The sequence below is a fragment of the Orbicella faveolata genome, unplaced genomic scaffold (genome assembly GCF_042242905.1).
Source record: "Orbicella faveolata isolate gen_17 unplaced genomic scaffold, um_ofav_v1 contig_14, whole genome shotgun sequence".
Taxonomy (NCBI): domain Eukaryota; kingdom Metazoa; phylum Cnidaria; class Anthozoa; order Scleractinia; family Merulinidae; genus Orbicella; species Orbicella faveolata.
Genome location: NW_028301541.1, coordinates 15953336 through 15977500, shown reverse-complemented (window position 1 = coordinate 15977500; position 24165 = coordinate 15953336). Strand labels below are relative to the sequence as shown.

General features: G+C 39.7%; 2 protein-coding genes and 1 pseudogene across 3 annotated transcripts in view; 2 read left to right on the top strand and 1 right to left on the bottom strand.

The window, feature by feature from the left end:
* Window positions 1-17547, top strand: part of LOC110048961 (cell adhesion molecule DSCAM-like) — a 52677-nt gene extending 35130 nt beyond the window's left edge. Inside the window, exons 7-9 of one of the 2 annotated variants that reach the window (XM_089287569.1) lie at window positions 5733-6014; window positions 6937-7230; window positions 17403-17547. In XM_089287569.1, the coding sequence (XP_089143695.1) occupies window positions 5733-6014; window positions 6937-7230; window positions 17403-17404 (578 nt within the window). In that variant the 3' untranslated portion in view covers window positions 17405-17547. Of the gene's footprint in view, window positions 1-5732; window positions 6015-6936; window positions 9432-17402 lie in introns of those variants that run through there. The other variant, XM_089287568.1, reaches the window with a different exon arrangement.
* The window catches only part of LOC110046798 (hemicentin-2-like), a 297824-nt gene that overhangs the window by 261868 nt on the left and 11791 nt on the right, over window positions 1-24165 (top strand). The window contains exons 51-55 of the mRNA XM_089287541.1: window positions 19878-20177; window positions 21546-21845; window positions 22143-22439; window positions 22906-23205; window positions 23514-23810. Coding sequence (XP_089143667.1) covers window positions 19878-20177; window positions 21546-21845; window positions 22143-22439; window positions 22906-23205; window positions 23514-23810 — 1494 coding nt within the window. The remainder of the gene's footprint in view (window positions 1-19877; window positions 20178-21545; window positions 21846-22142; window positions 22440-22905; window positions 23206-23513; window positions 23811-24165) is intronic.
* LOC149114207 (uncharacterized) lies at window positions 1256-2234 on the bottom strand (annotated as a pseudogene).

Genomic DNA, 24165 nt, shown 5'->3' with positions numbered 1-24165 from the left:
AGGCAGCCCCTATTCGGAAGCTGTGAGTTTTGTACCGGTCAGTTTCAAGACTGCAAAATGAGAGAGCCCAATTAAGGGAATCAACAAATTGTGATCTACGGACTGGGGAGCTGTTTGGCCAACAAAATAAGGGACTAGAAAGGTGTCCTCTAACGCTTAGATACTCAACAATAGTAGTAACCGGACAGATCGGTTGCGATTTGTGAAGTAAAATATCAACGGGTTGAGTGGGATTGCTGTGCTTGAAGAATCTCATGGTGAATTTAATGGCACTGGTCTCACCATTAGTGGATGCAAAGAAGGAAATTTGGTTCAGTTGAATAACATTCTTGGAGGACTGACGACTACGAAACGTAATTTCTCCTACCCGAAGGGCTGCAAAGAATGGCTATGGCACACATGGCTTTCATTAACTTCCTATGGTAATCACCTGATACGGTGCTAGAAAAGGCATTAACGATTCGTTCCAATAAAGGTAATGTAATGGGGAGTCTCGAGTCTGCAACAGATGGATTTAGCTTAGAATAGCCTTTTAAGGCAAGTTTGACTATGGGGCATTGAGTCGGGTCAGGAAAAGAACCCAGCCGATGAACATAACCAATAGAGGAGATGTAGGTGAACACCGTGGATGCTGAATATTTGGATTTGGCTAAATAAGCTATGAATAAAGCTGAATTATGGATGTTAACTGGGAGAGACAAGGCCTCTGGTAGGTATATAGAGAGGAGGTACTGATGGATCCCCGTAACAAAGAGCTCAGGATTTCTCCCAGTTCTGCGGAAGGAGAGGTGGCGGCACAACGGTTGGACTCTCCTCGACATCGGGGGCCAGTGTTTTTAATCGCCCCACCTGTAAACGAGACAGGCTGTCGGCAGGGATATTTTTCTTGTCCTGAATGTGTCTAGCCCTAAACAGAATGTTGCGCTGAAGGCATGTCAGAAATAGTTGACGGAGAAGATAAAGCAATTCCTCACTTTTAGAGGTTTGCTGATAAATCATATGTACGACACTGTCGTTATCTGTAAAGAATAAAATCCGTTTATTGGCCAAAGAATCTCCCCACATCCGCCCCACGAGGGCAATGGGAAAAAGTTCCAGGAAGGCGATGTTTTAATGAGTCCAATCACTAGGCCACTTGCCGTGTGCCCATTTCCTACCAAAGACAATACCGAAGCCCAATGATTGAGCAGCATCGGTGTAAAATTTAAGGTGAGACGAAGAGTACCAGGCGTCCTGAAGGAACATGGATTTGCCATTATGGGATTGAAAAAAATGATTTCCATAGTGCCAAATCCTTTTGGACATCTTGAGTTATCCGGATGTAGTGGTTAGGGCGCTTAACCCCAATTGTAATGTTGATTAGGCGGCGCAGAAAAACTCGGCCAGGTATAATAGCGCAGCATCCAAAATTCAGTAAACCAATGAGCGACTGAAGCTCCTTCAACGTTACTTTTATACATGACAAAGTGTGCTCAATTGTTGACAAACACTTCTGGATTTTTTCTTGAGGAAGCCTGGCCTCAAATGCTAAACAATCTAGTTCTATACCCGCAAAACTCAATAAGTTACAAGGTCCTGCCGTCTTCTCCTGCGCTATAGGAACCCCGAGCTCATTGCAAAGGTCAAGAAAAAGAGCCAATTGTGATCCACAACGAGAAAGCGACTGATCGATTATCAAAAAATCATCCAATATATGAATGATATTCTCTACACCAAGTTTGTGTCGTGCTATCCACTCTAACGAAGAAATGAACTCCAAAAAAATGCGGCAAGAGGAGGAGCAGCCCATCGGCACGCAACGGTCAACATACCATTTCCCTTTCCACTGAAACCCTAGCAGCTGATAATCGGAAGGGTGAACCGGTATAATGCGGAAGGCACTTTTAATGTCGGTTTTTGCCAGTGCACTGCCCCTCCCAGATTTCTTGATCAAAGAAATAGCATCATCGACTGTGGTATAGTGATCAGTTGAAAGTTCTCGGGGGATTCCGTCATTCACAGAGCTACCCTCCGGGTATGACAAATGTTGAATCATTCTGTATTCTCCTTTAATTTTCTTCGGTACTACCCCCACTAGGGAAACCCATAAGGGGTCTACAGGAGGGGTGTCGAATCAATGACCCCGGGGAACTTCCGAGCAGACAGAAGGTTAGGTGCAAATGAGCTTTTCCTTTCCCAACGAAATCCAACTTAAAACCCTGTGTAAATCCGTTGATAATCTTGTTTCTAAGCATGTGGTCATAGTCTTCTAAATGATGAGAAAGTTTAGCTGCGATTACCGGAGTTGGTAGAATTTGGGGGTTCATTAGGTTTACTTGACTTTTGCCATGGTCTAGTTTGTGGGCATCGTGAGATAGCGTGGCTGCCCCCATATCTGAAACAAGTATGCTTGAAAGAGCAACCACATTGGGCACCTGAGTGAAATTTGAAACACTAACCCCGAGGGGTGCTAGAAACGCCCTGTTTGGGACGGAAATTAGCCTGAGCTCCGGGCTTAGGAACTTTATGAGCCCTGAGCCATATCTCTGAATGAGTCCGGCCCCAAGGTAATGGATCAACCTCCCTCAGTTTACGGAAGGACTCATCATAAAATCGCCAGTTGCCTGATCGCGATAACAACTCTCTTACTATGGACATGTATTTCATCAGGCTAGGGGCCTCGCTTGGTGATGTGATCTCTCACAATAAATAGCGGCGAATACTAAGAAGGCATTCGTCCACTGTTCTATGTTAGTGATCCACAGCTTTTTCTGGTTAGGAATTATTGCTAAGGTTTGCTGCCCCCCAGATTTCTGGAGTTTGAAACTGTAGGACTCATCAGGGGGTTGCACAGTTAAGAGCAAACCCAGGTCAATGAATTCATTACCCCAGATCTTATTCTTAGTCTTAGCAGAGACTGAGAACCTAGGGGAACAGCAACAGACACAAATTGATTCTTACTTGTAGTTGCATCACTGGATGTCTCTGTTGCCTGGTTTACCCTTGTTATTTGTTGGATTGCCTCTGTAACTGATCGTTGGACCAAAGGCGTCGAATCAGGTTGGTGTTGAGCAACAGCAGGAAGAGATGGGCTGGGTGTATTAGAGGAAGCTCGAGAACTGGTCTGATCTCTGAAAGTTTGAGTGACGGCAACTGCAATCCTTTGGATTGCTGATCCTCAGACACTGCAGTGACACTAGACCTGATAGAGTTTTTGGTGCGGGAAGGGGTACTGGTACTGGTTACTTTACGCTTCTTCGATGAGGTGGTCCTGACAGGAGGATGGGGGCAGCGTTTGGGCGGCATCTCAGTTCCTATTGGTAGGAAGTAATGCTTCAAACATTAAGCAAAAAATTCCTGTACAGAGATACGGGGATCAAACGTTGCACAACGTCCTGTGCACCACTGTAAACTATATAGAGCATCAAGTGTGTGTGATCACAATTATTCACACAACGGTGCGTAACACATGAATGGCACAGGACAAGGCGTACACATTGCCTGGCCGAGAAGATCATGCTACACCGTGGAATATTGTACAGGCACAAACAGAGTATAAATAACCCCAACATGTAAACCTGATAAAAACAGGGTATAAATAACCCTGATATATAAGCATCATGCCAATAGGGTATAAATAACCCTAACAAGTAGACATGTTAAATATAGGGTATAAATAACCCTATTATATGAGGATCATGCCGGCAGGGGAAAAATAACCCTAACACATAAGCATGGTAAAAACAGGGTATAAATAACCCCAATATATAAGCATCATGCCAGAAGGGTATACATAAACCTAACATGTAGGCATGGGAAACTAGGGTATAAATAACCCAGACAAAAGCGTAATACCAGTGGGGAATAAATAACCCGACAAAATGACAGGTAGCATGATACATGCAAAATATAAACAAGCCGCCCCAAACATATATGCCAGCTAACAATGGAGTGTACATAACACCCAAAATATCAGAATGATACAATTAAGTACAAATATACCCACAGTGTAGAGAAGATATAGGGGATAACTGAATGCCCGTAAGAATATTTATAGTAATAGAAATGCGCATAATGGGCGTAAATGACTCGAGCGTAAGAAAATCAGGACAATAAAATGCTGACCTAAATTAAAATAGAACAAATAATTATGGCTGCAGCTGTTTGATGGCAAATAGAATTGCCCCACGATAGCTTCTAAACAGCAGTTGCTCTCCACGTCGATTTAAATGAATTCCATCCACATCGAAGATGTTGAGCGAAGGACGTGCAAGCCCACAGTGTCTCCAAAATGTAGCATGCTCTTTTGTTGATATCGATAGTGTATTTTTAGCCAAGAGTTCAAACTTGATACCGCCGAGTTGTACTCGGGATAAGATTGATTCTTTCGAGGCAAAGTTTGACAAACCACAACCCAATCCACACTAAATTCAACCCGTAATCGATCGATCAGGGTGATAATCGTGGAGCCGACCGTTTCGGGGTCAGAGCTAATATCGCAAAGGTCATTCGAACCGATCTCCAGCACTACTACGTTCGGTTGCAATACGTGGAGTTTTACCAAATCAAACTGCATAAGCTTATCAACCGTTCGGCCGCCTATGCCCGAAAGGAATACCCGGCAAGTCTCTTCAAGATTCAGGTTTCGTGAGGGTCTGTTCTTGTTTGCGAACGCTTTTAAACGGCGAACAAATGAATGACCCAACAACAAAGCGCATGGTTTGACCTCTTCTGGATTTGACATGCTAAATCCCCGGGGAATCAGAGCATAAAAATCGAAAATAGTACTGACAAGAACACCAACCGCACAAAATTAAAACAATACCCAACTTGAGTCCAGTCAAGAGGAAGGATGGTGGAGAAAAACCTCAGATGAAATTCTAGCACGATGCTTTCTTCAGTCGACGTGGAGGGAGAGAAAGCGCATCGAGGAATGTGACGTCATAACCGTGCGTAGTACCGGAAGCCCCTCAGTCGGAAGTGAGAACGGAGTCATAACAAGCATCTTAAAACCATTTATTTTACCGGGTAAAATAAATCTCCTTTAAGATTTTCTTCCTTCTCTTCCCCATTCTGGGCTTCAGAACAATGATTATACGGTTATCTGGTCTCAGGGCACCATCAAAACGTGACCAATTAACTTCCATTTTTCCTCTCCGATTTTGTTCAAGAGAAAGTGTCCCGTTTCCATGTTAAATTGTCATATTTCACCAAGTATTGAAATACATTGAATAGAAAGATTCTACAAGGAACAATGAAAAGGCTTTCGGGGGGGAAAACAGGACTACATGGAGAGTAGTGGATTATAGTTCAGTATTTCATCTTGTGATGGCTTGTATAAAAATAAATAAATGGAAATTTCCATTCTGGCAAAATTTGAAATCTCTTAACGGATTACCTGTTTTTCTGTTTAGCCGATGTTTTTTTCTTTCCCTACTTCTGATGTATTTCTATTGCAAGATGATAAAGCAAGTTAATAGCCGGCTCCCGACCACACATGAACGTAATACAATTAAAACACAATATACTTTGCCTCTTTAAATATAACTCAGAATGAGAAAATGAGAACACTGTCCTACTGTCAAGGAATATTCTTTAAAATATATATAATAGTAACCTTACTGAGCTTCGTGAATCTAACCCAAGGTCCTAGATGTCTTATTTGTGTCATCGCATTTTTTTTCCTTGCCGACGTACTGCGCAGGCTATCAAATGACTAATGTCTTAACAAGTTTGTTTACTTCTGTTTTCAGAACAACCCACTATCACTGTACAACCACAAGCTCATGAAAAAACTGAGGGAGACACCGTTACTTTATCTTGTAAGGCTGATGGTAATCCAGTACCGACAATATCATGGACTGTAAATGGGTCCCCAATAAGTGTAAGAGACAATTCCAGGATCAGTTTTTCAGAAAACAAACAGCAGTTGACAGTAAGGAATGTGGAAAGAACAGACAGCGGAGTCTACAGATGTGTGGCGAGCAACAAATTTGGAAATGCTACATCCGATGCTGCTTCACTGGATATTCAATGTAATGAAATATCTGATGTTGATTTAGTTACCAACTGTGACGAAAGCTCTGATTCTCCTTACAGTACAAAGCAATTTATCGTGCATTTTACTCACCGTATTTGTTTCGTTGGCTGTGATCGTATAGTTCAATTATATCGTTGGCATCGAATTACCTTGTCACATCACTATGGACAATTGGATTGCCACACTAAGAAGTGGCGTCATTTCAACATATAACATAGCGTGATGATAGCATTGCTACTAACTATAGAGACAGTGAGAAAGTAAAAGCTAATTTTCCCATCTAACTTTTTGGCTCCAGTGGACAACACAAACCAATAAGGTTTAATTATTACTCTTATATTCTTACGTGTTTACCCACTAGCTGAAATCTAAGCTTCTTCTAAGTTTTTACACTCGGATTACAAAAAGAAATACCCGAGAGTCCTTTTAAATCGAACAATGGCTTCAAGCGTTAGAACTAGTTAGCGACCACTCCTGAACTCGATATCGGTGGATCAAATAAGATATTGCAAAGCTGGCACCTTTCTTTTAAACAGAAAAAAAGAAAACAACAACAACAACAGGAAACATTAACAGCAACAATCTTCCATCATAAGCAGGCGAATATTAACGTTAAAAGCCGACGTTTCGGCGTCATCGTGACACCATTCTCAAGGCAAAGTGAACGAATAATGCGAAGATTTGATTTGTATACAGTCTCTACAAATTAGCATAATAACAAAGGATCACAAGTTCTTCAAGTGAATACCTTTGCGCGAATCGAGTCCGTTTGCACGTTTACGTCGATTTCTAACGTTAAAATTCGCCTGCTTGTGTTTTAAGAAATCGTTATTGATTAATCTTCCATCATTATGTTTTCTTAATTTTTTCTTTTTTTTAATTTTTACAATGTATCTTTCTGTTTTTTGTTCTGTTAGTTGCACCTGAGATCTCCAAACGTCCAAAGGATACTCGGGCAGTGGAAGGACAAGATGTTGTTTTCCACTGTTTGGTAGAAGGAAATCCAAAACCGAGTGTTGGGTGGACAAAAAATGAAGAAGAATTGAATTTAGCAGCAAATCCACGACTAAGCTCAGCTATAATAGACGACACACATAATTTGACAATAACTGATGTTCATCTACCAGACGCTGGTCAATACAGATGTCTAGCTAATAACAGTGTCGGTCAAACTACTTCATCTGCCGCGACGCTTATAGTGGAAGAATATTGTAAGTATTGAAGCCAATTCACCAATCAATCAAAAACCGCGGCAATGGATTTTCATCTTTTTCGACTTTAGTAGGAAAGGGAATTTGTTAATTTTCCAATGCAAGCAAGTTGCAAGCAAGTTTGCTTGGCTGAAATTACCAGCTCATGCTTTCGGAGCGAAGGGTACAGTACCTTACGGAACTTTACGACTCGAGATGTGCCTTAACGAATTCTAATTCACAAGCCGGATTTCTGGTGCATAGAACCAAACCTTAAGCAAAAACACGGTAACCCAGATTTTTAACGCAAAAATTAGAACCGTGCCTTAATTTACCTAAGTTCACAACTCATATTACCAATTTAACATATGAATTGTGTGTTACAGAAATTCGTAACTTGGATGTTTCAATGTAAGCTGAAATCTGAGTTGCTCCTCATTTGAATTCACGACACGCATTTCCACTGTTCAAGGAGTGCTTTGTGGAAATGCACAGGTCGAACTTTCAAAGTGTGAGTTATAAGAACTTGCTAACCGGAGTTTTTACTTCAAAAATTCAGATTTGCAAGTATGTCACTAAAATTCACAACTCGTATTCTTACTCGTAAGTGTCAAAAAATCGGAGTTGCGTTATTCGAAACAAAGCAAAATTACAGCTGTGTTGCATTGTATTTGTTACAAAGATGCACTACTTGAATTTTGGGATGAACTTCAAATCCTTGAGGTGCTTTATCGAAATTTACAATTCCGATTTCCATGGCAGAAATCCGAATTGTGAATTCATTGCAGCAATGTGAGACCCATGCCAATTTTTGCTTAAAACATTAGATTTGTGCTTTATTGAAATTTCCATCTGTAATTTTGATTTAAAATTGCTAGTTTAAGGTTTTGTGAGTTGTTTTTTCAACCAGGCCCAGGATTCGGCTGGAATGCTTCTTTTTTGATAAGATGGTAAGGAAAGGTATCTGGTAATTTTTTAATTGTTATTATTATATCAGACATATATTTGCATTGTAGATCTGAATTTATGATATACAATCTAAGTAATATGAAATTTGTAACGTATTGACCAAAATTATTTAATTACATAATCTCTGTATCTTAGGATGCTAATACATATTTTATATTGTAATCATTTTTTTTTTTTGTTTTTGTTTTTGTTTTTTTTGTTTTTTTTGGAGAGAGAGAGAGAGAGAGAGAGAGAGAGAGAGAGAGAGAGAGAGAGAGAGAGAGAGAGAGAGAGAGAGAGAGAGAGAGAGAGAGAGAGAGAGAGGGAAGCCAGATTATACCAGAAAAAAAGACATGGATGACCGGTTATAATCATCTGGATTATCTTTCATGGATTCGTCAAGGTTTTACAGCTTTGTCAATGTTCGTGCTACAAAAATCCTCCTAACGTACTAATAACTGATCAAATGTTATAGGGTGCAAAGCCGTCAATGGTGTCTCTGCACAGTTTGAACCGATTTTGCGTACCTTTTACAGCGCTATCAAATTGTGTCTTGATTTTTTTCCGCATTCTCCAAGAAATGAAACAAAAGGGAACAAGAAGAGGGAGAATATGGAATTCGCATGACGTTTATTGCAATTACCAGGTTTCACTTGACAAAACTGGAACCGAAAAAAAAAAACGGATAGTAACCACGTGATCAACAACGTAAAATCATCCTTTTGTAAAAACATCCTTTAAGGTATCAGTATAACCCATTTGACCATCCGCGCGCGGTCCGCTCTAGCGTTCGTGGCTTTAACAAAAACCCAGATAAACCGTATATTTACTGGAAGCTTAATAACTACAGATTATGACCTGACCTGTTTAAAACGGTAAAAATTTACCGTGTTTCGAAAATGTGAATATATTTACAAAGCTTCACGAACCCATAAATCAAGGTACACGCCCGCTAAATTTAGGTCGGAGAAAACGATTAACATGGCATCCGTTTCTTCACACATTGACCTCAAAAACCGTGTCTCAGATTTTTGGCACATGCGTTTGTTATTATTTTACAAGAGGATAAAGTTAGAAAAAGGAAAAAAATAGGACTGCCCGCGAAAAAAAGGCATAACTTTTTAATGAAAAGAGTAATCAAAATTCGCAGACACCGTTTTGTCGGCGTTTGTTCTGACAACATTCTCTCCGAATTTCAGCCAATTTGGTCCAGGGGCTGCCGACCTGGAACTCGAAATGCACGTACAACTCGCTTATTTTTTACTTTCGAGAAACAGAGAAAAAATAAAATTCGGCGGCATCCAAGTGTTATGAGATTATCACACCAAGGGAGACACCGCAGAGGAATCAACTTTCTGTATAACAATAGGACTATGACAGTTAACATGGAACAGGTACAAATTTCCGCGACGGCGCGCGGTAAATTATTCACCAGTGAATAAATCGCTTTTTCATGTGCGAAGTCAGAAATCCAAAGTTAGTAAACGTGAAATTATCTTTTGATTTACTATATTAGCGTTCGAAATTTTACGTATCGGTTGACTATCTTCAAAATTATGACCATGTCACTGTTAACATGCCGAAGGCCCGTAGAAGGTTCCCGAGAAAATGCAACCGCACAAAGGGAAACGCTGGAGAGGACGCCGTAAACGGGACTACATCGACTGATGTTGATGCAGAGGCAAAGATACTGGAAGAAATGACAATAGCTGGGTAAGAAAAAAATGTTGCACTGCTGATTCTAATTTTGTACAATCGATCTGCCTGTCAATTTCGTCCACTTCTCTTCGTCAATCTCCTCTGCTTCGACAGTTTCTCGCAACAGTATTTTAGCCCGGCTTGCGCTCATTTCGGCTTGCTCGCTGGCGTCGTAATCGCGATCGTTGCCGCGTTCATCCAGCAATTTTTCTTGATTGTAAAACGACCCCTTTGCCGCTTTCCGCTAATTTAGCGGCCCACTCTTTGTTGAAAGTGTTTTTTGCCTTCTTTGGCCCTCCTTTAGTCGATGAAAACGGGCAAGATCGCTCTGTCTTCTTCGAAGACATCCGGCACTGATTATGGCGCGCGAATCGCGTGTCAACTCAGCATGATCTTGATGTCATGTGACTTCTTGCCTCGATAATTAATTCATTTGACAGAACTTGTCAACTCTCAATTAAGTAATTAATATGCAAAACAATCTTTCTCGCACAATAACTAGCGGCAGATATAAGATTTTTTCGTGGAGTTTTTTTTAGCTAAAAGATTACTTTAAGATTTAGCCAACCGCTTAAAAAAGTAAAATTATGGAAAACTGCAAATTTTCCCCTTACTGAGGGACCGTTCATTTTTTATGAGGTAGGGGGGGCTGGTGGATTTGGGGGGGGGGCCATGCGAAAAAAATGGCTTTCGAGGGGGGGCCATCCCAAAAAAATAAGGGGAAAAGGGGGGGTCACGTGAAATATTTTAGTAAAACTTTAAAATGGCATAATGTTTGAATACCAAAAAAATTGCTATAGAATAAACATAGAAGGCAGGATACAAATTTATTACAAACTTTCCTTCTGCTTTAAAAAAACGTTTGGCGACAAAAAGCATTTGTAGCTACTGAAAAGAAGTATTTAACACTGTTATTTTCGAATGCAACTTTCACTGGCACTCATCTTCATCTCCGCTGTCGTCGAGTTCTTCGTCGCCGCTTGTACTGCTATGGGAGTCTCTTTCACCAATGCTGCAAGAAGCAGCAATACTTTCCGTCAGAGTGTACTCTTCAGGGTACATGAAGGTGTAAACATAATCTCTGACTTCCTGCTCAAGGTTGGTGGGGATTCTGCTTCTTGCAGCATTGGTGAAATAATTCCCTTCCAAGAGCTGTGCGATGTATGGCCCATCTCTTCTAAATATCGACGTGGCAACATCCTGAACTTTAAGACACTCTTCCGGGACGGCCGTTCTAGGAGGGTACACAAGGCATTGTGGAAGATCATTTCCTAACGGGTTTCGAACACAGATTCCATAAACTCGTTGGACGTTGTTTTCAGTCCGCTTCCTCTTTCTTTCATTTGACTTTCTGCGGTTTTCTTTTTTCCTTCTCCTTTTGTTGATGTGCTGTTTGAGTATGCCTTTGAATATGCTGTTGTAATTGCTGTTCTTATTTTCTAGTGCTTCCATGTCCTGCGTGACCTTCGTCAACTTAGCTTCTGTACATTTGATCTGTTTTACATTAAAACTGTGGGCAAATTCTCCACCCTGCTTTAAAGCAAGCCCATTGGACTGAAAGAGTGTGGAATCGTGTTCCTTTACATTTTTCAATATGACATTCAACTTTTCCACCATTGCTCTGTGCTCTTTGATGGAGAAGTTCAGTTTTCTTCCATCACTAGGCTTCAACTGGTACCCTTGCATGGAAAACTCACTCGCCCTTTCTGAACAGCCATCCGCACTTAGAAAGATTGCTTCTTTTGCTTGTAAGATGTCAAACTGCCTGGATCGTTCAACTGTAAACCTTTTCTTAAACGACTCGTCGCTTTCGCCATTATTGCGCATTTTGGAGTGAGCCTCTTTCATGATGCTCATGTAGTAATGCGCTCTTTCCCCGATTGGATTAACAATATAAAGAAGAAAGAGCATGGAAGTGGCAGGCTGGTTTTATCTGACCCAGAGAGCGTTGCTCTATTTGCAGATAAATTTATTGTCAAATCGAAGTTTGTGGTGGATTATCTCCAGCATCTTGAAGTGCTGGAATTTAAAAGGAAAAAGAGAGCAGAAGAAAAGGCAAAGTTAAGTAGGGAGGAGGATTATCCTTGGACTGAGTTGTGCGAAGATCTAACCAAGCTTAAAAAGCTACGTGTTCCAGAACCAAACAAGTACTCAAACCACCACGGGCTTAAGCAGCATTTGAAAAGCAGCAAGAGTGAGAAAGTAGAGGCAATTGTAAGACATTCATGCTTGCAGCAGAAGAGTCCTCTCAGAGCTGGCCAACCAACACTGAGAAATGCCAGGACATTGACACAAAATGACAACAGGGTAAGTGCTGACAGCAGTGAAAGCGATGAAAGTGACAACGATGAGTATGACAGTGATGCCATTGACTCTGGGGGAGATGATGACTCAAGTGACGTCATTCTTGCATTCATCAATTCAGATGAGGAAGATGCCAATGAGAGGCCAAATGCCACATGCTCAGGGCGAGCCACAACTAGGAGATCCGAAATTGACTTCTTTTGATTTGTTTCTTAAACAACAGCTCTCTGTCGTATAGAGATTGTAAATATTGTCTTCATAGTGAGCACAATAACGTGAAGTAGGGGGATAATAGAGAAATATTAAACAAGTTGGAATCTAAATATTGTTTGTTCAATTTTTTTTTTGGGGGGGGGGGTCATCCCAAAAAATGACCGCCATAAGGGGGGGCCATGTGAAAAAATTGGTAGGCTGAGGGGGGGTCACGCGATTTTTAAATGGCGCTTCCCAAATCCCACCAGCCCCCCCTCCCTCATAAAAAATGAACGGTCCCTGATACCTTAAAACAAAGTTTTCATTCAGAGAGAAAGCGTAACTTTATCACAGAAGGTAATATTTTTAGTGTTAGTATAATATTTTTCATGTACTATCTTGAACACAAGAGACCCTGTTTTACCAAATTTCCAAACACCAAGAAGAGAGTTCAAAATACGGCGTGCAGTGGAGTATTTTTGACGAATTAACCTTGAGGTGTTTGAAAATATGGCAAAACGCTGTCTTGAGTGTTTAAGATATCATCTCAATCGAAACATTAACTCTGGGAAAACAGAAAGATCGATGCTCTGTTATGTAAAACCCTATGCTAACTATAGAGCAGATATCGAAACACTGTAACGACCATAATTACCTTTGTTTAAACTTGATGAATTTTTAATAACTTTGTACGGAAGTAGCCCTCTGTCCACACTGCAGCAGTCATGCATAAACAAAGGATTTGTATTTAAACTTGAAGATTTGCTATATTCCTGAAAAAAACCTAAAGTCAGCCATTAAAGAACGCGTATGCATGAGGAAAAAGACTCGTCTCAAGTCCTTTTGAGCTGTAAACTGCTTTCACCCTCAGTGCTTGTATTAACAGAGAATAATCATTCTGTAACTACGCTGAACAGCTTCAGTTGAGTTACCTACTGCACTTTGGCAAAAATCTGAAATAAATTCTAAGGCATATACAGCAGCGAGAACTCGGTCCAGAAACGGTTCTTCTTTTTCTAAGCAATGATTGAAAAAAAACAAACAAACAAAAAAACCGCACAAACTACCGCAATGGTATACTAGCTTAAACGCAAAACCTAAACTTGACCTAAATTTTCAAAGGAAATTGAAATACAAACTCCACGTGGAAGCGAAGCAACCTGCAAACCATGAAAACGCTGACACTTAATATTTTTCTTTCATGTTTTCATCTTAAGTGCGGAGTTTAAGGCTTTGTTTAAAAGCAAACGTATTTGACTCGCAGTCGTTATCTGATAAGCATCGCCGCTTCGGGACTTCGCTTCTAAATTAAATATTTTGTGTTTACCTCGATGTTTTTATTGTATCATGCTAAGCCCTTTTTTGTGGGTGTGTAAATTCCTAAATTTCCTAAGCAATGATTGGGAAAAAAAAAAAAACCTATAAACTACCGCAATTGTATACTTCCAGCCAAAACCTAAACCCGACCTAAATTTTCAAGCGAAATTGAAATACAAACGCCACGTGGAAGCGAAACAATTTGCAAACCATTAAAACGCTGACACAAAAACCCTTCGCTGACACTTAATATTTTTTATTAAAAACAGCTAACGGTTTGGTGGATGGCTTTCTTAATTCTTGTAAACGGCAGAAGAGTTTATTCATGTATTATTGTATTTAACTGTTACCCGCTGACTGGAAAGTGTCTGTGTGGTAAAATCGTTGCAGAAAAAAAAGAAGTACCACGTTTTCTAATGTTTGTACCCGTCAAAAATAATCACATTCGTCGAAATTAAATAAACTTTTTCAAACTGTGGTGTTGAGCGAGTTAATTTTAAGACGTGCCAGGTATTGAGGCATGTCTTCCATCTAGGCTCACTAAACACGTCCTTGGCTTTATGCGTGACCTAACAACATTATTGTGGAAATGTGAAAGACATTTGCAGACAAATCTGTCAGACAGTTATCAATGAGCGGAAGATGATTGATAGAATCATGTGATCGACGGAATTGAGAACCAAATCCACGCTTGAGGGAAGAAGGCTGCCCATCCAGTTCCTAGGATGGATTTCAAAACATTTTTTCCATTCTTCTTCATTGTACCTCTCGCTCAGGCAGGTTAGTTGTTTTATTCAGTTTCACGGCGAATGCGCAACATCACTGTAAGGCGTTTTGGTAATGTCAAATTTACATCGATTATGTACTTGCGTGAACGAAAGTATTTCTGACGGATTATATATTGGCTCGTTACTTTTTATGAAAGCTTTATTGGTGTTGGTGACCTTTCGGGTCCGCCAGTATAGTGTATAATATAAAGGATCAGAAGTCCACGAAGAGGACATGTGGTTACTGGACAGTATAAATAACCACAGTGGTGCAAAAAGGAGTTACGGAGTTTTGGTTTTATTGCAAAGTATTGCTTTAAAATTTGAGTGGTCGAAATATATGTTTTCTATATCAGAATGCGCAACATTAGGGACTTTGATATACGAGGACTGGAAGACTTCGACGGGAGTAGCAGTGGACCCGGGAACCTGTCGCTATCTCGTCGTATTGCCAAAGACAAAATGCCTAACAACTAGTGTATTTTCGAAATTTTCGTATAGGACGGCGACGTCAATAAATTGAGCTTCATAAAAGCTTCACAAAACTAATGAAACTCTTTAGCCCCTTTGCAAGGAGCCTCGATTCTATAGCCTGTTTCTACATTTAATTGGTTATCTCCTGGATATTTCTATGCAAGACATGCGTCGACTACGATATACATGTACAAAGTGACAAACTGGCCTAAGCGCAAAGTGAAATGAAATTCATGCTAATGAATGTGGTTCATTCACGAACGATATCTAAACTCAAAGTAAATCGGACAAAAATCCTCGGGAGAGTGTCGTACAATAGCATTATGTGGAAAGCCATTGGATCTCTTTAGCACGAATCAGCCACGCTGCAAATCTTAAGTCCTGCCTTGAGCTGCAGCCTTCCGCTGATTAGGATTACGGCTCCATCTTCAACTTTAATGCTTCCATTATCTAATAGATTGTTTCATTTTTTTGTTTTTGTTTTTGTTGTTTTGTTTTTCGATTTTACATTGTTATGTCGCATATGGCTTCACTCAAACATTCCGATGGTACATACAAGAAAGCCTCTTCGATAAGTGAAAGTCTTAGTTTGAGATCAGTAATATCTTGCAAATGGGACAGTCAACCGGACGGCTCTGGGACCAAACACTATGTTTAATATGTCTAACATTTGAAATCGCCTCTACTAGATGTTGTAAAACAGATATCACTCGTGGTTGTTCGTGTAACGATATCATCTACAATCTGCTACTCCAGGCAATACCAACAACTACTTGTACCTGAACACTTCATTTCATAGAGGGAACTTTATAACTACTCTGCTTGGCCATTTTAATTTATTTCAGACCACAACAGCCGAAAGTAGGTTGAAATTCCAATTAAATTTATATGCTCTTTCACTGACTGTGTTCTGAAGGGTTTGCTCAGAGCTTTTCTTTTTTTCTTGCCCTTTCACTAAAACCAACACCTCTGAATTCCAATTTCATCTCTAAGTAGTCCATGGTTGCTCATTCTTATTCACTTGCAATTCAACTTCATTTTATTGCATTTTTAATTTGATTAACTGCACTAATTGCAGTTGTGCCGGAAGTGACAATAATTGATGTGTAATAACAGTCTGTCATTAAACGAAGACAGGTACTGCTGACATGCCAGCATATTGCTTTGCCACCGGTGTCTGAAGTGCAGTGGGAAAAAGATGCACCTGTGATAGCAAGAAATGATAGTGCGGAGAATAGTGACTCACGAGAGACTATTCCTCAATACAAAGATTACCAATTTAAATAAAATTGTGAGGGTTCTTGTTTCTTCTAGGACTCTTAGTTCATGGTTTCTCAAAGCAAAACACACCTGATTTTGTATCTGATGACGTACAAACGTCATTAATAACGAGACAGTGATATCATCAGTAAACGTGAAAAAAAAAATGGTTTTATTTGTTTGCCGAGACTAACTGCCGGTAGAAATTTAAAGAAATAGTGTTCAGTTCAAAGAGCCAAGAACATTTTTTTTCACTTGTACCTCGCATTCTTTTTCAATCTATTTTTACCTTTTGAGTAATTGCTAATGTACTTGGATTGTACATGAATTGTTGTTGAAGAGTGTATAATTACATAAATTAACTCAACGGTGAAACCAAACCCACCATTGAATGTGTCAGTTGACTCAAAAACCTCTCGAGTAGTGAATATTTCCTGGTTTGCTGGTTTTGATGGGAACAGTGCAATTCAGAACTACACAGTAAAGAGAAGTCTAGATAATGCAGAGTTTGTAGAAGCTGTTTGTCAAGGATCCCTGTCAGATAGTTCCCGTGTGGTGTCCAGTACAAGTGCTTCTCTTGGACACCTCTCACCTTGGACATTATATTACTTTAAATTGTTTGTAAGAAACACTAGCACTAGTGATGGGAGCCCTGTAGTGAATATTTCCACAGATGAAGAAGGTGCTGTACATGTATATAAACAATGTAGTTGTTTCAACATTTACATACACGTAATCTGTATAACAGTTGAATTTATACAACTTATTGCTTTCATCCTCATTACTCAGGTACAGACTTCTTGATGTTTTGATAACAAGGCGAATTACTGATCAATTTGAATATTATGCGTAATTAAAATGTGACAGCTTTTTTGCAGCTAATTGAAAATAATATACATAAAAAAAGGCTAATAAATATGTTGGTTGTTTATTTATTTTCTTTATCCATTAACCACTATTGGTTCTTGCAAAGTCGGGTGTATACATGAACAGCTGTATGTAAAAAGGGTCACTGACTCAGGAAAGTAATTAAGAATAAAAGGTCACCTTCACTATTACTTTTGGGAATTTTTTGCTTTTCGAACTTTTCAGTTCTTTCTTGGCTTGTTTCCTTGTTTACTTGGGTTTGCTGCCTTGCTTCATTCTCTACTCTTTTGTTGCCACATTTTTGTGTGTAATGTTTATGCCAAGTTACTGTTCGCCTTTGAAACTTAAATTAACTTTCTATGCCAGAGCCTGGTGCTGCACCTGAAAGTGTGACAGGACAGAACAGCAGCTCAACCAGCATCTTAGTCATGTGGGATGAAGTTCCAGCTGATCAACAGAATGGTATCATCACGGGTTACACCATTGTTTACAAGTCACAAACAGAAAATAACGATGGAAATGTTCAAGTAAATGCCTCTTTTCGTCAGACAGAATTGACAAACCTAAAGGAGTACGTCAACTACAATATCACAGTGCTTGCATCTACTGTGAAAGGAGATGGACCAGCCAGTGATCCCATTGTTGTAAGAACAGACCAGGATAGTAAGTTATCTTTCTTATCAAATTTTCTTCTAGATGTTTTGGTAATTTCTTAGCGCTTTGTAGACTGATTGAAAAACTTTAATCAGTAGAAGTGTGTCCTTTGAAAGCAACCATTTTTAAGCGATGACGTGGTCGTCGCTTACTGCTGGCAAGCTGCATTCTTTTGGATAAGTGGCTTCACACTTTTTTTCTCGCTGCATTTATGTCGCGCACGATTTACCCCTCTGGGGAAGCAAAATGCACTCTGGGAGCTAGTAAATTTGACACACTAAAAATTCGCCATCTTTGATTTCGGGGAGTGGGAAACTTTTTCTTTGCGGGCGACCTTTTGAGTTTGTAGGATCCGGGTAATGCCTTTATTTTCAGCTCTTTTTTTTGAGTCTGGATTGTGCTTTATCGAGTATACGAAAATTTGCGCCCACGGACAAACTCAAAATAAGAACACATCGTCCATTTATACCAATTTAGATCGACGAGCAAGTCTCACACGCAATAGGTCAAAGGTCCGCATTAACTTTACGTATTGGTGAGCGTTGTTTAGGCCGGACCTTTGCCTGTCTTTAGTTGAATTGAATGAACACTGTCAGAGCACTGTATCAGGGTTGGACACTTAATTTTGGGAGCACTCGCCATTCGGGTGACCCTCAAAATGCTCTCGCCCGGACCACTTTTCTCTCGCCCATAAGTTTACCCCCACCACCACCACCACCACTACCCCAACCTGGTATTCCCTTCGTATCACGGGCAGCTTTTGGGACTTTTTCGTTCTTTTTCCCGTCGACAACTTTAGAAACTCCGGAAATATATTTCCACATTTGTACCGCGATCAGCTTACTCCATTTTTAAACTTACCGGGAGAACACGCATTGATCAGAGTGCTGAGAAAGTATGGGAAAACAATTCGCTCTCAACGTTGTTTAGCACATGGCAGACCGAGGATTATTACTTCTATGAACTTCTATTTAAAGCTTCTTATAAACTACTAGCCTAGAGTGGCATAGTGATCTCTGGCAGGCTTTTGTTTTCATAGACATCACACAGCACGAGATCCAGATCTAACACTAGTAACTACCAAGAGGAAGGTCTATGGCAAACGCTAAAAGAAGCAGGTCATTAATTAGTAACTCATATAAACACAGCAAAGCCCAATCAACCACCATTCAAAGTTACCTTGTTTTGAACTTTTCTATCAGAACCTAATGGCGCTCCACAAAATGTGATAGGACAGAACAGCAGCTCAACCAGCATCTTAGTCACGTGGGACGAAGTTTTAGCTGATAAACAGAATGGTATCATCACGGGTTACACCATTATATACCAGTCACAAACAGAGAATAACAATGGAAGTGTTTTGGTTGGTGCCAATGATCGTCAAAAGAATTTGACAGAACTAAAGGAGTATGTCAACTACAATATCACAGTGTTTGCATCTACTGTCAAAGGAAATGGACCAGCCAATGACCCTGTTGTTGTAGTTAGAACAGACCAGGACAGTAAGTCATTTTAATTTGAATCGTTTTCCTGTGGGTGTTATGGTGGATTTTGTGGCTGCTTCGTTCTTGTTTGTTAATCACTTTCGAGCTGACCTCTCCTGTGTAAAATTGGCTTCTTTAACCAGTTAGAGGCAGAAAACTGAAAATATCAATGACAGGAATTTTGTCAAAGAAAACACAGCAAAGCCCAATCAACCACCATTCAAAGTTAACTTGTTTTGAAAGAAAAGAATGAGACACTTAACTTAAGTTAGGAGTGTGCATAAGCACAATAATGTGATAGGTACCTTCGTTGCAAGCAGAATTAGGGGATGGTGTCCTTTACTCCAAACTTTCTTTGAACAACCACTTGTTTTCCCTAGAGCTTTTTCGTAGTTCTTTCGAGTGGCTATGTTTTTTTCCTAGGTGTTAAAAAAAATTGGACGTTCCCACCTTATACAAGGCAAATTTGAGCTGATTAAACGCCTGTCAACGGCTTATTAATAGACTGCAACAGCCTTTATGTTATAACATTTTTTTGTACGTAAATATTACGAGTGTACAGTTCCCACTACATCAGGCAACTAACAGACATGTCCTTGACAACCTTAAAAAAAAGTTCTTTTGGAAGTCTTCGTAGGAATCATATATGAAAGCCTGGTGACAATCATTGCAAAATTAACTGGTTTTGGACTTATTCTTTCAGAACCTGATGGTGCTCCACAAAATGTAATAGGCCAGAACAGCAGCTCAACCAGCATCTTAGTCATGTGGGATGAAGTTCCAGGTGATAAACAGAATGGTATCATTACGGTTTACACCATTACTTACCGGTCACAAACAGAGAATGAGGATGGAAGTGTTTTGGTTGGTGCCAATGATCGTCAAAAGAATTTGACAGAACTAAAGGAGTACGTCAACTACAATATAAAAGTGTTTGCATCTACTGTGAAAGGAAATGGACCAGCTAATGACCCTGTCATTGTAGTTAGAACAGACCAGGACAGTAAGTCATTTTAATATGAATCCTTTTCTTCTGGGTGTTATGGTGGATTTTGTGGCCTCTTGGTTCTTGGTTGTTAATCACTTTGGAGCGCACCTCTCCTGTGTAGAATTGGCTTCTTTAACCAGTGAGAGGCAGGAAGCTGAAAATATTAATGAAAGGAATTTTGTCAAAGAAAATAACCCGTGCACTTTGAAGGACGGTAGAAATGTCGGGTATTAGAATTCCATAAACTGTTTACATGGTAAGGTATCATATTGGTATAGATGATTTTCTTTCCTCTTCATTGTTTTGAAATCAAATCGTTACGGGAAGACCAAGAATCGTTTTTTAAACATGAACTATTATTATTATATTGTTAGCTCCGTGAGCGGGCAAGATGAATCAATTCCTACGCTGCGATTGGCTACCCGAGCGGGAAAGCTTGAGCTAGATTGGCCTCTCGGGACTACCCGCTGTGTCCCACAAGAAAAATTTAGCCATATAATAAATCCTCTATTGACCAAACTTGTTCGGTCAAGATGGCTAGTTATTCCGTCTCGGTCCACAAACACGCAAAAAAAAAAAAAAAAATTGGCCAATGTCCAGCCATCTTGACCGAACACTCGGTCAATAACCCATATCTATTATACAGTATTGAAGGTACAGTTAGGACAGTGCCCTATCTTTAGCGGACAGTTGTCAGAGTCCTAAAAATATGTATCGAAATATCAGTTTTATACTGCAAACCAGATTTGCGTGTTACCATCACTGTTAAGCGGCTGGGGTCACCGTTTTGCCATCCCAACCAGAAAATTATTTTCGAATTGTTTCCATACTCTATTAAACGGCCAACGAAAATAATTATGGCTTGTCATTTCTTTACACTGCTGCAGCTGATGAAAGGAAAGAATGAGAAACTTAACTTAAGTTAAGAGTGTACATAAGCACATTAATATGATAGATACCTTTGTTGGTAGCAGAATTAAAGGATAGTGTCCTTTACTCTAAACTTTCTTTGAACAACCACTTGCTAGGCCATTTGTTTTTGCTCAAGCTTTTTTGTAGTTCTTTGGAGTGGCTACGTTTTTTTTTTTGTTTTTTTTTTCCTAGGTGTTAAGAAATTCGACGTTCCCACCTCATACAAGGCAAATTTGAGCTGATTAAACGCCTTTCAACGGCTTATTAATAGACTGCAACAACCTTTATGTTACAACATTTTTTTTGTACGTACATATTACTAGTGTACAGTTCCCACTACATCAGGTAACTAACAGACATGTCCTGGACAACCTTAAGAAACAGTTCTTTTTGAAGTCTTCGTAAAAATCATATATGAAAGCCTAGTGAAAATCATTGCAAAATTAACTTGTTTTGGACTTATTCTTTCAGAACCTGATGATGCTCCACAAAATGTTAGAGGACAGAACAGCAGCTCAACCAGCATCTTAGTCATGTGGGATGATGTTCCAGGTGATAAACAGAATGGTATCATCACGGGTTATACAGTTACTTACTACTCACAAACAGAACATGACAGTGGGAATGTTCTAGCTGGTCCTGATGATCGTCAAAAGGAATTGGTGAATCTAAAGGAGTGGGTCAACTACAATATCACAGTGTTTGCATCTACTGTCAAAGGAGATGGACCAGCCAGTGATCCTCCGATTGTTGTTAGAACAGGTCAAGATAGTAAGTAGGTTTCCTAATAAGTTTCCCTTTTGATCGTGATGGTGGATGCTTACAGATTTATGTCATTTCATTTAAAGACTCAGGGAATCTGGTCAGTAAAGTTGAGTTGCGAAAGATTTCTTTTTAAGGTCCTGCCGCTTAAGATTTATTGAAACAGAAACACGGAAAAGAAACTCTGAAAAAGCTGTTGTGAGGCTATGACAAGCCTGAGGAAAAAAATACTCAGGCTTTTTTAGCTATTTACTGAGGCCCAACCCGTTGGCTTCAATATAACTTTGTTTATAACTTGTATATTAGAACCTGATGGTGCTCCACAAAATGTACAAGGACAGAACAGCAGCTCAACCAGCATCTTAGTCATGTGGAATGGAGTTCCAGCTGATAAACAGAATGGTATCATCACGGGTTACACCATTACTTACCACTCACAAACAGAGAATGAGAATGGAACTGTTGAAGTAAATGGCTCTGATCGCCAAACGGAGTTGGCAAATCTAAAGGAGTACGTTAACTACAATATCACAGTGTTTGCATCTACTGTGAACGGAGATGGCCCAGCCAGTGTTCCTATTGTTGTTAGAACCGACCAGGATAGTAAGTAATTTTTCTAAGCATTATTTTCGAGTGGTTGTTTTAGTAATTTCATACTCCAATTTATTTCAAAAACTCAAATCGATAGAGGTGTCTTTTGAAAGCAAACATTTGTGTAGTTATAGGTAAAGTAGGCATCATGCTAAGTTAATTGATACCAAAATACTCAGCACTTGAGGGGTGTATGAGAATTGAGGGAAATCTCTGTGAAGTAAGAGAGGATGCAATTTCGAATTGATTTTCTATTCTTTCTATGTTTGTTAAGACCAATTGCTGCGGTAACGCCAACTCCGGTGATTTCCCTCTCAAAAACGACTGGTCTGGCCTGGCAGTGAAAATCATCTTCAAATTTCTTACAGTATATATATTTTACCCAAATACGTTCCATAACTAGTATCTGGGAGTATAAGGTACTAGGACCCTACCCCATTTGTTTGCCATGTAAATCTGTTTTTAACCTCTGCGTCAGAACCTGATGGTGCTCCACAAAATGTTAGAGGACAGAACAGCAGCTCAACAAGTATCTTAGTCATGTGGGATGAAGTTCCGGCTGAACAACAGAATGGTATCATCACGGGTTACACAGTTACTTACTACTCACAAACAGAACATGACAGTGGGAATGTTCTAGCTGGTCCTGATGATCGTCAAAAGGAATTGGTAAATCTAAAGGAGTGGGTCAACTACAATATCACAGTGTTTGCATCTACTGTCAAAGGAGATGGACCGGCCAGTGATCCTCCGATTGTTGTTAGAACAGGTCAAGATAGTAAGTAGATTTCCTAACAAGTTTCCCTTTTGATCGTGATGGTGGATGCTTACAGATTTATGTCATTTCATTTTAAGACTCAGGGAATCTGGTCAGTAAAGTTGAGTTGCGAAAGATTTCTTTTTAAGGTCCTGCCGCTTAAGATTTATTGCATTCAAATTTAAAGAAACACGGAAAAGAAACTCTGAAAAAGCTGTTGTGAGGTTATGACAAGCCTGAGAAAAAAAAAATACTCAGGCTTTTTTAGCTATTTACTGAGGCCCAACCCGTTGGCTTCAATATAACTTTGTTTATAACTTGTATATTAGAACCTGATGGTGCTCCACAAAATGTACAAGGACAGAACAGCAGCTCAACCAGCATCTTAGTCATGTGGAATGGAGTTCCAGCTAATCAACAGAGTGGTATCATCACGGGTTACACAATTACTTACCACTCACAAACAGAGAATGACAATGGAACTGTTCAAGTAAATGACTCTGTTCGTCAAACGGAATTGACAAATCTAAAGGAGTACGTCAACTACAATATTACAGTTTTTGCATCTACTGTGAAGGGAGATGGCCCAGCCGGTGTTCCTATTGTTGTTAGAACCGACCAGGATAGTAAGTAATTTTTCTAAGCATTAGTTTTTGAGTGGTTGTTTCAGTAATTTCATACTCCAATTTATTTCAAGAACGTAAATCGATAGAGGTGTCTTTTGAAAGCAAACATTTGTGTAGTTATAGCTAAAGTAGGCATCATGCTAAGTTAATTGATACCAAAATACTCAGCACTTGAGGGGTGTATGAGAATTGAGGGCAATCTCTGTGAGGTAAGAGGTGATGCAATTTCGAAATGATTTTCTATTCTTTCTATATTTGTTAAGACCAATTGTTGCGATAACGCGAACTCCAGTGATTTCCCTCTCAAGAACAACTGGTCTGACCTGGCAGTGAAAATCATCTTCAAATTTCTTAC